A 15,610-nucleotide genomic window follows, 5' to 3' on the forward strand; every position below is an offset into this window, starting at 1 on the left:
TGTGAGAGAGAGAAGAGCCCCTAAGGTTGTGACAGGCAGCTGAAGCAGCTATGCTATAAGCAGCATGTTCGCCAGCTGTTCCGTGCTCACAAGGTCTCTCTAAAGACTGCTGCCTGTGAGAAGGACATAAATCATGAATCTTTGACGGACACTGACGTGCACATCCCCAGGTCGCACACATTTCCTTGTTTTTAACCGTTGACGAACAATCTTTTTTACTTTATTTTTTTGCTGGGCATCATAGTCATGGCTACCCATCGTTTTTTAATGTCTGTTTTTTAGAACTCGATTTCGGCACGTACTGAGCCTCATGTTTGTTAAGGCTCGTTTTGAAGAGAAACGCGGTGTGAAGGGAAGAAAATGAGAATTTGCATGATAAAAAATAAGACGTTTGTGCTTTTCGAAAGCTGGCTGAAAACCAATTTGCTTCAAAGTTGCTCAGTTCAAGGGAAGCTTTAGCTCGGAGTTGATGTCGTGTTTTTTTCCTCAGAAAGGTTTCTTTTTCCACTATGTCTTAATTTGTGATATTCATGAAACCAAACAGAACCTAAGGATAGAAACACTCCAACTCTTCCTTATTTGATGTAGGCTATTGGATGTGATTTTCAAAAGGATTCAAAACACGGTTTGGTACGTATGCTGAGATACTGCTCTCTCCCTGAAGCCCAGTTGTTTCACAATGTGGCTGTCCTGTGGGTGCAGGTTAGCATGTAAGAGGCGTAACTGGTGATGTGCGCATTCATCAGGCTGATTTAAGCTTTAAATAAAGCTGTCGCTAACGTGAGTAGCTCTTAGCGTGATGGACAGCGTTGATCTGGGAGTTAATAAGTAATGCACCGGCAAATAGCATATCGTGCTAACTGACTTGTGTTATATATCATCAAACATTATGGAGCAGAAAACGCAATGTTGGGACATGGATTGCATTAAAAAGGTGATCTTTCTACAGTTTTGAGTGAACTACATGGTCAGTCGGTCCAAAAAATTCAAGTCTGGCCTATGAACTCAATTTTCTTGGTAATATATGTACCCCTGTGAAACAATCAAGAGACCATTAGAGAATTTTATGGCTAGTTACGTATGCACTTTCAGTTTGCATAACTCGGGTTTAAGATATTCCACCCGTGCTATTGGTTCTGAAAATGATCACCTTCAGTTCTTACATATATAATTCCCATGGCATTGGACTGAGTTTGGCACAGGTAAGATGTGTAGGTGGAAGAGGCACTTTGACACCTTTGAAAATAGAACACTTAACGCGCGAGGTAAGTGGAGCATTGGTGCCACTTCCCAGTTATACTTACCGGTTCTTTCGAAAATCGCCCCATTGTCTAAAAGTGTTTTCCCGTTTCCGCAAAGACGGCTCGCGAAATTCGACTGGGAGCAGGCCGTCAAAGATGCAGCCTTTCACAGCGAGCGACCACGTAGCAATCATCCTTCAATCCGCGCTGCTCAATTTGAGCTGTACAGCCTGGCAAATAGGCCTCAAATGAGAGACCGTTCCTGAAAATGGACCATCCTGATTAAAATTGGACTGTGCTGTCTTCATTCTTTAAAATGTGGGAAATGAAAACGATACATTAATCTTGCTATTTAAGAAACAGCCATTTTTGTAGTTTTTTTGCTCAACTGGTTGTATTTTTTACAAATAATTTTGCTCTTTTTTTTTTAACCAGGTGATCCTTTCTGCAGCCTGTGGCTCGGAAGCCTTCCGTTAAGCGTGACTGTGGGGCGTTTGCGGGCTCTTCCTCTCCCCCTGAAACTGAAGTGCCGGCAGCTGGCGCCCTTCGGAAAAAATCTCACGCGGAAAACGATCTCAGGGGGGAGAAAATTGATTGAGAAAGCGTAGCGGTTTGGTCACCGCTACGATGTCCGTTTCCGTTCTCGACGACCGATGGGGCATCACCGCGCGGGGGGGGGGCAAATGCCGTCTGAGCGGGGTTAATTAAAAGCCTCGGGAGACGAACTCTGCAGATTAACTTCTGAATGGGAAGAAAAGAGGAGCGGACTGAATGAATCATCATTTTTGGCGGGGGCTGCCGCGTTGTAAATAAGGACAGTCTCATCTAGTTTAGGCTGTCAGTGTTAGTTGTGCGTGTTTTATGGTCGTGGGCGGGGATATGAGAGAACATTAGCACGGTGGATTCCTTCCATTCGCCCGCAGATTTATTGAAACGTTTCCAGTCTTTACAGTTATATCCAGCCTGTCATTGCCTGGTACAGTTTATGCAGTGCATGGGCCTGTGTATTCAACAGGCATAAGGAGAGGGAAATAGGTAATGTCTGTTTGTGTGTCTAGTATACACATACTAGGCAAAATGTGATTATAGTCCCGCTTATTTATTTGTATTGCATATATTTCTGCCTCCAGCATATTTCTATTAGATCCTATGGGCACTACAGAGTATAATAAGCTATAGGCTAAACAACAGAATAGGGGAAATGATGTCAAGGCCAGGCTGAGCCAGAGACGAGGCTGTTTACTCATTTACAGGGACAGTAGTGGTTATTATCTGAATACAGAGACAGGAAATAGAACTGCGGGCCCTACTGACAGGTGTAAATTAAATCCCCCCCCCCTCCCCTTGTGGGTCTGGGGGGAGGGGATTCGGGGTGCGGTTGGACGGTGCTGGCGTCAGGGAGAGAGGGGCAGCCGGGACGCAAAATATCATTTTATCCATGTTGGAGGAAAGAGAGGCGGAGCGCGGCATGATGGGAATGCCTGGCGGTGTCTGACCGAGGCGGTTAGCGAGGGAAGTCGGGGGGGGGGGGGGGGCTGGGTGGCGTAATGCTATACAGAGCGTGCATTCCTTACAATGCTGAATGATTAATAAGAGCAGTTACTGTAAGAATGATATGTGTGTTGGTGGCTGTTCAGCGTGTGGGGTGGGGGGGGATCAGCAGATCTCCCGTAAGGGGTCTGCTACCCCAGAGCCTGGACCGGCGAGGCAGGAGAGCAGCAGGTCGGCTTGTGCCATTTCGACAGTGCTAATTGGGCGCTGTGATTCGCCACTGCTGAAATATCACCATAAACAGAAATGGCCTCATTTTGCGCAGTAACCCTTTTGAATAGTAGGCAGTTACCTTTTGCTGCATTTGTGTGCGTGTGTGCGTGCGTGTGTGTATGTGAGTGCACGTGTGTGTGTGTGTGCATGAGCACATGCATGTGTGAATGTGTGCACATATGTGTGCATTTGTATGTGTGTGTGTGCATGTGTGTTTGTGGGTGTGTGTGCGTGTGTGCTTGTGTCTGTCTGGTCTGTCTACTCCAGTCTGGAAATGTGACCTCTCACAGAAGAACAAACTCATTGGAACTTGTCTCTTGTAAACTTTTTTTTGCTCCGTTCTTATTCCAGACTACTCAGACAGACTCTCCGCACAACTTCTAAATGGATGGATTGCCATGTAAATATAGTTATATAGACTGCTTTTTCACTGCTAGGAATGTTTGTATGCATGACAATGTTATAGCATTGAACGTCCAGTGTTATTCAGACAAACATTCAGCAGAATAAATCACTAACTGCATGCCTGTGGCATTTTAAGACCAGCTGAAAAACAAATAAGATAGTGAAACAACTCGCAAATAGAAGAATAATAAGATAGTGCCCTATACTGTTGCTCTTGGTTTGTGTAGCCATCTTATGGTTTTGACACTAACCCAAGAATTTAAAAAAGACTGCGGTGTAGCAGTTTACCCAAGTCCTTCTGAAGCTAGACTAGGTTACTATATGCACACAGTATGATGAAATGTACAGCAAGAAGTGCTCAGCATAAACTGTTATATTAATGCTAAGCTTAGGCCTATATGTTTCATTTTCATTTTCAGGTAACCTTTTTAGAATGCTGTGTCCAGTTTTGAGTACATCTGAAATAAGGAAATAGGTCTAAAAAAAATTACAAATTACATTCCTGGTATCAGTTACCAGGTAACTGGGCTTTCATTTATGAAGGTCTTTCGTCTTTATGTCCTTGTCCAATGGTAGAACTCTTATTTGTCCAAATCACGACTGTGGCAGCATTATCATTGGCTAATTCATTACAGCACATTAATGTGCGGGTAACAACAACCAGTGGAACCTAGACTAAATTAGGCTATCAGTAGTGATACATTGGATAACAAAAGCTAAAATTCAGCATTCCCAAACCAGATATTTTAAGAGGGAAAAGTGGCAGGAAATGAATGTGAATGTAAGGAATGTAGTCCACAATATTTCAAGGAAAATATGGAGTTCTAAAGACGTGGAGTTATTTCTAAAATTATGTTCTATAGCAACGTAAGTGTAAATTGCAATTTAAGTGCGAAATGTCATTATGGCTCACCGGGAGAAAACAGCGCAGCTCTTCATAGGTATGCCTACGCAATGCAATCCAAAACGAGAATGCCCGTTGTCATTCATTAACACTTAAAGCCAACTGCGCACGTATATACACGTTTCCAGATTGATTTGTTAGTTTGGTGATGTCTCACCTGTTTTCTGCCTTACTGCACACGTCGGCAGGTGGCATTTTCCTGAGGCGTTTTCATTTTAGGAAGCATTTTAATGACATGTAAATCTAAGAATGAGGCAGCTCTGAGAGTAACACAGGTTGTCATGGTAACGCTAAAAAAGGCCCCAGTAACCAGCAAAACTAACAGCACAGTGTAAGCCCGTATGGTCGCGGAAGCGTCAATGGTAACTTTTATTGGTTACCGCTATAATCTTTTTGGCCTTAGCGTAATAATTAGCATTAGGCTAATGTTTTTTAAACCGATTAATATAGTGGATTACTGAATCTTCCCTGCTCACAATTTCTGTGAGCTACCTGACACATAAGTGGATGTTTAATATACTGTACATTTTGTATACACGGCATGACAGCTAATCAGGAGTAAAGACCCTTGGGCGGATAAATGCTTGAGCAATACATAAACAAGAAGGCACCATTGTTTTTGTTCCGATATGTGGCTTCTCTGAAACGTGCTCCCAATCTATGTATTGTGCAGTTGGGAAAATTGAAAAGATGTAATTGCTGGTAATTCCTTAACCGACTTCCTGGTTCATACCGGGTTCGGTTGACTGGTCAGTCTGTAACTCTGAGGTTTGCATATCCGCTGTATTTGATGCTCAAAATGGTACAAATGGTACAAATCTGGTTGCCAATTTGTTCGGTCCTTTTTTTAGACAATAGCTCAGGAATCCTCCAGAGAGATTCATCCACCTGTTGAACAACTATTTACAGTCATTCCGCTCCTGAATGATTTCAGTAAATAACTGAGCGATCGCTTATTACGTGCCGATGCATAGGTCGTCCACAGGACAGGACACTGCGGAATTATTGATAGTACACACTGTATTAGTTTTATGAAGCAGGGTATTTGATTTTGTGTCTGGTTAAAATGCAATGTATTTCCTGGCATCAAATGTAATCATTTTTCAGGGCAAGGTCACTTTGACCTAGGCAAAGTTAAAAATATCATAGAGCACCATGGCCGAAATCAAATCAAACCTTAAATGCATCTAGTATGGCCAATGGAAAAATAAACTGTTGGGTGAACCTGACAAACAATGAACAGTACTCAGAGGCAGATGAAATGTTTTTTTTTTTTTGTATAAAATTTGTTCATCTGCCACTTGTGTGTTTTTCCTTTCCCAGAAATGTAATTGATGCACTCTGCCTTCCTGGACAATAGATTATGCGCAAAAAACATGAAATACGTGCATAGTTTTCTTCCGTTTTTCATGATGAAAGGGGCCAGTTATGCCTGCTTGTACGTGGGGGTGGCTGACGGTTCTTAGACAGGTCGTCACGGGGATGCGATTGAGTTTGACTTTTGCGAACGTTATGAAAGTCGCACCGCGCCTTGTTTTTGAAGAGAAGCCAGCGCTTCAGCTCGCTGGATTGTTGTTTTAATCTGCTTTCTGGTTCGTGTACTCCCGACTCATAACAAGTCCTTTTTCATCTCCTGCTCACGGCAGTAAATAATAAGGGCCATTCGGGGTTGTTGGCTGTCGGGTCTTGAAGTATGTCAGCTGTAACACTTTCTAAATAGTGCACGCTGGTATTTTTGTCACTGTTCACCTCTGATTGACTACATTCATCCTTGAGCTGACACTCCAGGCAGGGCTTAGTGCAGGGTTTCAAACCCAGACCCAAAAAATTATCCACAGTCATGTTGACCCTTAAAATCATCAACTGATTTAGACCCAATAAACCAGATGAGAGTAATTAGCTGTAATCTGCTGCTTCCATCCATTAATTACCTATACCTGCGTATCCTGGTCAGGGTCGCAGGCAGTGCTGGATTCTATCCCAGCGTGCATTGAGCTGGAGGTAGGGATACACCCTGGACAGGCTAATCTGCTACTTGAATTACTCAAGTCCTGGATGTTAATCAGTTAATCAGATGTTAATCAGTTTAACCTTCAGGGTCCAAGTTGAACTATGCGGTTGTTCCCTGCACTTGGACCGGTACTTCTCTCTAGGGGTTTTGTCATACTTGTTCCTGGTTATGGTTATACACTTTGTTGTACATCGCTCTGGATAAGAGTGTCTGCCAAATGCCTGCAATGTAATGTAATGTAATGTAATGTAATGTCAGGAGCAACCAGCAGACCCAGCAGGTCCTGGCTGTCCAGGGGCAAGGTTGTCGCCCCCTGGCTAAGTGCTTTTAGAGACTGTGTGTCGTGTTAATGCGTGCCCCCTTTTCCCCCTCAGTTTCAGATGCAGGAGACCCTGGCCCAATGTTTGACCCTCCTGGGCGGGAGCAGCTTGCTGAAGCCCTTGCTCATTCGCCACATCCTCTGCCAGATCAACTGCTTTGCCAGTCAGCTGTGGGACATATGCCAGGTATGTGGGAAGTGCTGAATGCGGGGGCTAAACCTGGACAGGACCGGGGAGAGATAAAGGGGAGGAGTTGGGGGAGGAGTTACGTAGTCTACTTTAGTTCTGGGTGATGTTACTTAAAATTACTATCTAGGTATGTCTGTTATTTTGCTGGATAATAACCGTCATTGAGATTTACATCAAATAATTCTCTGTACAAAGTTTAAATACGGTCAGCTGAGGACTCGATGTAAGAAATGTTGGATGACGTCTGAAGAGGTCAGAGGGTTCACTGGTGGATTGCGTATAAAATTATTTATTATCCTCAACAGAGCCAACAGTTGACATTTAAAGATTTGACATTGACTTTGAGTGATAAAATTATATAGACAGTATATAACTATACTAATACTGTAGCGCCTCAGATACAAAACCTGCCAGAATGGGGTTTTCATAACTTCAGAGTCAGAATAATATTTTAATTATTTATTGTAATGGTTATTTGCAATACGCTAGCCTTAATGGTTTTAAAATAGGGCTATTATTTTGTTAATGGCCAAAAGCTAATGCTTAAACAACCAGTATGCAGAATCTCATTAGAACAGTCTTTTCAACATTGCTTTCCATAATTAGACGTAACACACTGTAAGAACAGTCTGTACATCTATAGTTAGACTACTATAGATGTAACTACTAGCAAAAAAAAAAAAAAAAAAGCAGGAGCTAATCTTGTGCTCTCAAAATGAAAACATTTTGAACTGTAAGTTCATTGTCATAAAGAATGTACCCAGCATGTGTCACAGAGAAATTGAATGCTATTGCCCAAGAAAAGAAGGTCACATGGGGCGAACTGCAAGTACAAAGCAGTGGGGTCGTTCTTGCGGTCTCATAAAAGACACGACGTCGGCTAGGGTACATTGAAAAGGAAGCAGCTCCCTGCGGATTCTTCTGGCTACCTTCCGCTGCTTCTAGCGCTGGTAACGAATAACAGCGGCGGCCATTTCCTCATCCTCGGCAGTCCTTCGTCCTCCTGTTGCCGCTGTTGTCACACTGGCTCGTCTCGGTATCTCTCTGGCTCAACAGGGGTGGTCGTTCTGAGCACTTCTGTGCAGGAACATAAACAGCGGGGAAACTGCTGCGCTGGGTATTCCCGCGCCGTGATTGGCTGTCCAAGTTGTGTTTCTCCGCATGCGAACTACGCGGTGGGTTGTGGAAAACAGACACAACCGGGCACGAAAATGACTGTGTTGAAAATAACTCTCCTTTTTATTATAGTGAATTATAACATGATGATTACTGAGACGTGAGTTGTATTGCCCAGCCTTAGCCCGTTATTGACCCACCCCAAAAAAACCAGCTTCGAGCACTCGCACCCCCTACCAGACGCATCATCATGCTCCGTACTCCCAGGATGCTCTACGTACATCAGAGGATTCGTATCGCTCTTGGCGTTGCCTTTGGCGAGAGTACACGGAGCGGACTTCAGACCTTCCGCTACGTATGCTAAGTCTGGAGTCGATCGGCTGTCCTGTGAAAAAATGCTAACCGTTTTGAACAAAGGAGAGAGGCACGGCAAAAAATAGTAGCACGGAGGAGATCGGATTCCTGGAGTTCGGGCCTTATTACACACCTCACGAGGACCGCAGTGAGCTGCCCCCACCCCCCCCACCACACCGCCGTCCGCACTATTGATTGAGGTTTTCTTTCATCAGACTGGACAGGCTCCTTCCCCCTCACATCTCAAATCGATCCTATTACGTCCGAACCAAACCTCCCACGCACATTTTGACGTTACTTAGCGGACATCGAATCTGGTGTTGATTGTGAGTTAAAGGCGTGCCTCGGTGTTTTCTTCAAAGGGGAGCTATTCCAGCTTGACAAATGAAGTTATTGTTGTTTATAATTAGTTTTCTTGCGATTTTTTTGTGGGGATGCAATATCTTTAAAATGTTCCTTTGAAGAAGGAATCGGTGTGATCTGGTTCCATTTACAATGTACCTGGAGACTTGTGGTTTTTTGGGGTTGTAGAAAATAAATGTTGGGGAAGCATTGGTACAACTTTGGGATGGCAAGTATACCATCCGCTAAGTTACAGCTTGGCGGAACATGCCCCATACCTATATAGCATGGAGAGATTGGCCCTTTTCCTACAGAAATAACCACAATGACCACAGACTCAGCTCTTAAGAACATTAACTTCTGCGCCTTTATATGCAAATTGCAATATGTAAATTTATATGAATTAGAATGATCAATTACTCATAACAGATACAGTACAAAAAGTAATCATATCTCAGCAAAAAAATGTTTTCAAATGTACAAAAATGCCAAGTTACTCATGTATACAAAGCACTGTCTATAAATCTAGGCCTGCCATTAAAAGTATTGATAGCAAAATGAGGCCAAGTTACAACAATTTTGGCTATCTTAGCTGACACAAATTAGACAAGCTCTCTTCAAACACTGGGTAGCAGTGTTTCCTAAATTATTTAATATAACTTGGCCCTGTTTTTTTATCTTACCACCTAAAGAGAATGTGGTCATTCAGGCGTTATTCAAACATTGAGTCAAGCAACAATAATCCAAACAAAATCCAAACCTAGCTGCTGCCTTTGTAATGTTTTGAAAATTAAACCATTACTCACCCTACTTATTTACAGAAACACCTTGCAGTGTTTCACTGCCAGCTTAAACCATAAGGTATTCTAACCATCTTAAGCTCACTCTCTGCCTATGGGGACAAGGTGGGTGTGTTTTTATTTCATCATTGTAGACTCCTAGTCAGGCACCGAATGACATTGTCACAGTTTGAAGCTATATTGGCAAGGCCTTATGGCTGAGCTTGCACTTGTGGTGAGTACCTTCATACTTGGCATTTGGCAGACCTGGCACACTGAAATACTGGCAAGGTGGTTGGCTAGCAAAAGTACATGTAGGTGCATTTGCAAATTCTTAGATGTTTTTATTTGGTAATAAAAAGGTGAAATTGTTCTAACATATTGACACAAAGGTATCTAACTTTCATAGTGCTGACTTAGTAATGTATCTTTTAGCATTTGTACTGTAGTTTAGTGTTAGAAGTTTTTGTTAATTTTTGTGAAAGGAAATGTCCTGCAATTTTATTTAAATTTGTCCTCATATTTCATGTTTAGTCAAGTCCTCATTCATTTGGTGTTCTTGACGTTAGCTGAACATTATTTAGTTTTTTCAAAATTAGGAAATTATATTTCCCCTTGAGAAGGCGTTTGTTGTTCTGGTCTGAATTGGCCCGGTTTTTTGTCTTGCCGTAGATGCCGTAGTTGTTGAAGCGCCCCGATATGTTTCCGAGACCATTTCCTGCCTCTCTGAAGAGAAGGTGCCAAAGAGCCCCAGAGCGTTTGGAATCCGAGTGGATAAAAGTCTGAAACACCACGCGCTCTTATTCCTGGCTCTGCGTTCTGTCCTCCGGGGCTGTTGAGTCTGTTTTTGTCTGTGCGGAGCCGGGAGGCCAGAACATTTGCGTAGTGAAGAGGTGTGAACACCAAAAGCAGATCTTTTCCCACTTCCTGTTTGTGCTCCGTTCTTATCATAGAGCATGAGTCACCCTGGCTCTGATGCCATTTCTGCATTTTTTTTTTTAATTCTCACATTTAGCTCGTGTTCAGGTACGGGCAAGAGAAATTACTATAAAGACCAAAGCAAGGAGTCACTTCATCTTTTTTGGAGCATTTTGGAGGCTAGGTTTTTTGGGTTAGCACCCCTAATGGGTACTACAATGGTAAAAAAGCATTTCTGTTTCACCCTTGAGGTATATTATTTTTACTGTGATTGCGCAAGCAAAAGAAAATGAATTGTCCAAATAAATAGGCTTTTGGAATGTCTTGGCTGTACACAGCATACAGTAAGTTACCTTGACCCAGGTGTCTGCTAAGCAAATAAATATTATACTGACTTTCTGAGTTCTTTTACCTTAAATGACGTTTCTGAATGAAAGGATTTATGATGTACTGTAATTTATTGGTCGATGTAGGAAGTTGGGTTTTATTCTTCTTGTAGGAGTCTGCAAAAAGATCAGCCTGTTCCAAGGCAGAGGTGAAGCCTCTGTCATTTGGTTTAACATATTCAGCTGACCTGTAATTGTACAGTTCAGTCATGCATTTGCGGTGGGTGACCTGTGACATGAAGCATCGATTCTGAAATACTTTCTCTATCATCTTCTCCAGTGATAAATGGGGCACTTGACCTGTCAATGCCGGCATTAAAATTACTGTGAAGAGTTCTGGCTTTTGCTGCTGCCTACCACCAGACTCTGTAATCCGATTCATCTGCTTGACTTCAGATGAGATGTTTATATTTCTTTCCAACTGCAGACGTTCTTATTATTTTTGAAGTTCTGCCTTTTGCTGCTACCACCAGACTGTGTAATCACAGTCATCCGTATGAGTTCAGACAAGAGAGACGTTGATGTGTTTTCACAAATTTTCAGAGCGTGTAATGACTGCCACACCTATGTCTGCCTCATAATTGCCGCACAACCTCGTATTTCTCAAAGCGCTTACTTGGTGGCTCCTCCCACCCAAATAAGCACTGGACCTTCAGTGTGCTGATGTGTCCCGTGGTCGAGGTATTGAACATAGAGCGTACTGGCACTGACTGTGACTCTCAGCCCCATGGGATGATGTAGATTCGGTTTTGGCCTTGGCCACAGAAAGACTTCAGGTCTATGTCAGCAGGATTGATGTCAGTAGGATTGATGTGGGCAGGACCGTCCTCATGTTGTCCTCAAGAGCAGTCCTCTGTCTGGACCAATTGCTTGTAAAGTGCACTTCTCTCACAAGACAGTGACTGCACAGCCAGCAGTCTGACAATAAGCAGTGGCTGGTGGTGCGTTTTTATTTATTTATTTATTTATTTATTTATTTATTTTTTAATTTATTATTATTTTTATTATTTATTTTATGAGAAGAGAGCAGACTGTCTGCCCTCCATATGTATTTTTATTTATTTTTTTACTTTACAGGGGGAAAGCAGAGAGGGTGACAAATTAGGAATGAAAATTTACAGTAATTCCTTTGATCGATTAATTTTTATATTGCCTCATTTGTAATGGATAGTAATTAAGGTAAATTCCATTAACTAGTATATATATAGCTCACCAATAAAAATGCGAGTGACGCAAGAGGCAGTACTTTTCCTAACTCCAGGCTTCATGAATGGGTTTTTTTTTCACCCACATTCAAAAAGCAGCAGGCCAATGTGAAAGCACAGAACAATATTTGTTCAGACGGCTGTTAAATGTAGACGAAAAGGCAACCTAATCAACACAGTTGATATAATTTAACGTGTCTTCCCTCTGCCTGCTGCACTTAAATAGTCTGTTAAAACAGCGCAGGTGTAGACCACGGCTATAGAGAAAGCGAAAAGAGAAAATGTTAGGCGACGCCAAATACAATTATTCTTTTTAATTGGTAAACATTATTGACGTGACTGGGTAATGAAGAATAATCGATCATTGATTGCTCATTAACATCCTTATTACGGACAGAAGAGGGATCACAGTACAATAAGTGCCATGGCAGAGAGACAATTTGGATATGGACCATTTCAATATGGGTTGAGTGGGCCGTCCTAAGGATCGCACCAAAAAGTATTTTTTTTTATTTTATTTTTTTTACTAGGGCCTCTGCGCTCTCCTGAATCAGTGGAGGTTCTGCAGCTACGAGAATGGCCGACGTCGAGCGCATCGAGTGTTCCAAATTGGTAAAAATGGAAAAAAATCCAGGGTTGAATTTGGTATTTAAATCCGCTGAGTCATCATATTATTAAACCTTCAAAAGCTCTCTGCGGGCCATATTGTACTTAAATAGTACATACAGTGTAATACGCTGGGCGGCCAGGGACCGCAGATTTGCATTTCAAAGACGCACTCCACATCAGCAAGGGGATTGTGTAACATGTCGCGGTTTCGTAAATGGCACTTTCCCGTCTTTGTTTCGGGATACCACGGTGCGGAGCGCTGTTTGGGGTCGCGACCTCTCTCGGTCTGACCAGTTTCACCAAAGAGCAAGGAGCTTATCTATCTCCTTCTCCATCAAGCCCCCATAAGTGCTGAAAACTGGATTTTTTTAAAAAACGGTACGTAATAGCAGATGGGGGCATGCCTAATAGCAAGCATATAAATTCTGGTTTATTGTGTAGCCTATATACCCGTGAACCTCATCATTAAATATGAAATATTGCCGCACATCCATTCTCAGTGTCACATTGTGGCCGTCGTCCAGGTTTGGAGAATCTCGGACGCAAAACCGTAATTTAGACCAAATGTCCTCTACGCTCTCGGGTGGTGTTCCGTATTTATTACCCGTGTTCACAGACGCGTGCAGGACGGGAAAGCCTCAGAAGATCAGGGACGCTACATCTGCTCTTTGTTCAAATCAGACCTCGCTAGGAAGTTGCAAAAATTTTTTTTTTTTTTCAACTTGTTTGATTCTGCTTCTTCTTCATAAAGCACAGCTATTGATGTTTTGTTTAGGGAATAAAATCAATTTATAACCTTTCCTACCGCTACTTGAACTCGCTTCAAACGCTTCAGAGTTTTGCTGGTCTGGTGCCAGCGTTGGTCGGATCGTCTACGTAGGAGTGAGTGCCTGCAAATTGCGTGGATTCGGTCGTTTCTTTTGGGCTTTTCTTTTAAAATGGAGCCTTTTATGTCGCAGGATTATTTGAACTCTTCCATTACGTCCTTGTGTGTCAGCTGGTTTGTAATTCCTGTCCATTTTCTCTCAGCGCTGCTCTTTGTGGATCCGGCTTAATTGAGTTTAATTCCAGTTCTGTGAGAGGGTCTCTTCTGTCTCGGCAATTACAGGGGGAAAGACGTGAACCGTTATAAGGACAAGTGAGACCCAGCTGTCTTTTTATTCTTCAGGCTTATTTCACGAAGGTGCACGCGAATGGATATTTCTAGCCTTTTTTCCCTGACAGCGTCAAGGACGTCCGAGACAGTGATTTATCTGCGCGCTTAGATTCGGTTAACCCCCTGCAGGGGGGTAGCAGGAGACTACCGTGCCTCCCCTCGGGGCACCCGCTGGCATTTTTACACAGAGAGCAGCCCGCCGGATCTATGTCGCCTGGAGGTGAGGGGGGTGTGGGGGGATGGGGGGGGCGCGGTGACCGCACCCGTCACTCACGCCGCCTCCGCGGGCCGTCCACCGCCGGCTAGCGGTTGGATCCCTGCCATGTTTTTACCGCCCGCCTTCCCCCAGTGACCCAGAAGGAGCACAACGGTGGGTAGCAGCCTCACAGGGAGAGGGGGAAGTGTGGTTTGGGGGGGGGGGGACCAGTCGAGTCAGCTTGAAGGGATGTGGAAACTGGCCACAATCCTCTCCCAGCCCTGGGGTCTTTTCAGTCCCGGGTGCGTCTTCATCGCAACAACAGTAAGAAGTTCCCTTCATTTTAAGACCTCCTGAGATAAAAAAAGAGGCCTGTACTGTAGGCCCGACGCCACGCTCCTGTAGGGTATCCGTCCGGCGCGGCCAGCAGTCAGTGCCGTCGGATCGGTCTGGAGCGCTAACGAACGGTCGAACCGAAATACCGCCGCCACCGCCGTGCATCCTCTGCCCTCCTCAGGGGACACCAAAAACACCGTGTGCTTCGGTGTAGGTGTACACCGCAGCCGGGCGTGAACTCAGGGTTAGGTCATGCTCAGACACTTGTCCCCCCCTGTGAAAAATGAGAGCGTGCGTCGCGGAGCAAAAAATTGAGGCCCGTCACACAAACTCACGCGCCGCCAGGATTCGGCGCACTTTTATGAGGGAGCGTCGACCGAATTAGCGCACGCTCCCGGTGGTGAGTAAGCCGACGCGCCCCCGTTAGCCGCTGGAGCTCAGTGCTGGCGCTCAATCCTCCGGTGAGCGATGGGCCCTCGTAACCTGGCCCTATGTGGCGAAGTAATCACCGCCGGCCCATGAAAGCGAAGGGCGAAGCCGTAAAAACGGCCGCTCGGAAATGAACTTTAAAACCGTCGCGGGGTCGGCGCAATTCATCTTTATCAGAGACGGTCAGAGAATGGCACAACTTTGTCACATTTTCTACCACGTGTTTTGGTACTGTACTGTATATTTTGCGCTCGTATGATATTTATTTTGTAATGTATTCGTCTTCGGGTTCCCCAAAGGGACAAACAACTAACGTTTTCCCCTTACCACTTTGAATACGTTTCTTTGTCTTAAATAAATTTCCTACCGCCAAGAGATGCTAGTATCCTTGATTTATATTTGCCAGAGAGAACAAAATGGAAATCCTAGCCTAGCCACCTGAAGCTGACTAAAACCTTTGTCCTCCTAGTTGTATTTTCTAAATTATGTATATAATAAAACCCATGGTTATTTCAGCCCATACTGTACCAATTAATCATGAGCGCTATAAAGTATATATCATTGAAAAAACTAATACGGCCCCTTTTTTGTGCATTATTACATTGGAAGTACTACGCTTCCTTCATGCACATGAGGTTAGTGATACTGCTTATCCATGACATAACATTCAAGGAAAAATAAGATGAAACAACGACAGTGAAATGGTCAGTAGTGAAAAACTACTGGAGAAAGTAGCAGAAGAAATAGCTTTACTATTTTGACAATATTGCCAGCACATGTGCACTCTAAAGACTGTGCGTTTTTCTCCAGTAATGGTTCAAATTACTGTAATTGCTTGATCTTTTGCTATTAACTCTTGTGCTGTAACTTTCACCTTCAACCTTAAAAGCAGTGATTCTCTCTCTTCCACAGGTACTACATTATGTAGCCAAGGGTTCAGAGGGTATTTT

At 43.6% G+C, this 15,610-nt stretch overlaps 1 protein-coding gene across 1 annotated transcript in view; it reads left to right on the plus strand.

Annotated features, from left to right (window-relative positions):
- The window catches only part of mei4 (meiosis-specific, MEI4 homolog (S. cerevisiae)), a 48,522-nt gene that overhangs the window by 8,333 nt on the left and 24,579 nt on the right, over window positions 1-15,610 (plus strand). Inside the window, exon 4 of the mRNA XM_064339905.1 lies at window positions 6,700-6,831. Within this exon, the coding sequence (XP_064195975.1) occupies window positions 6,700-6,831 (132 nt within the window). The remainder of the gene's footprint in view (window positions 1-6,699; window positions 6,832-15,610) is intronic.

Source organism: Anguilla rostrata, chromosome 6, assembly GCF_018555375.3.
Source record: "Anguilla rostrata isolate EN2019 chromosome 6, ASM1855537v3, whole genome shotgun sequence".
NCBI classification, from domain to species: domain Eukaryota; kingdom Metazoa; phylum Chordata; class Actinopteri; order Anguilliformes; family Anguillidae; genus Anguilla; species Anguilla rostrata.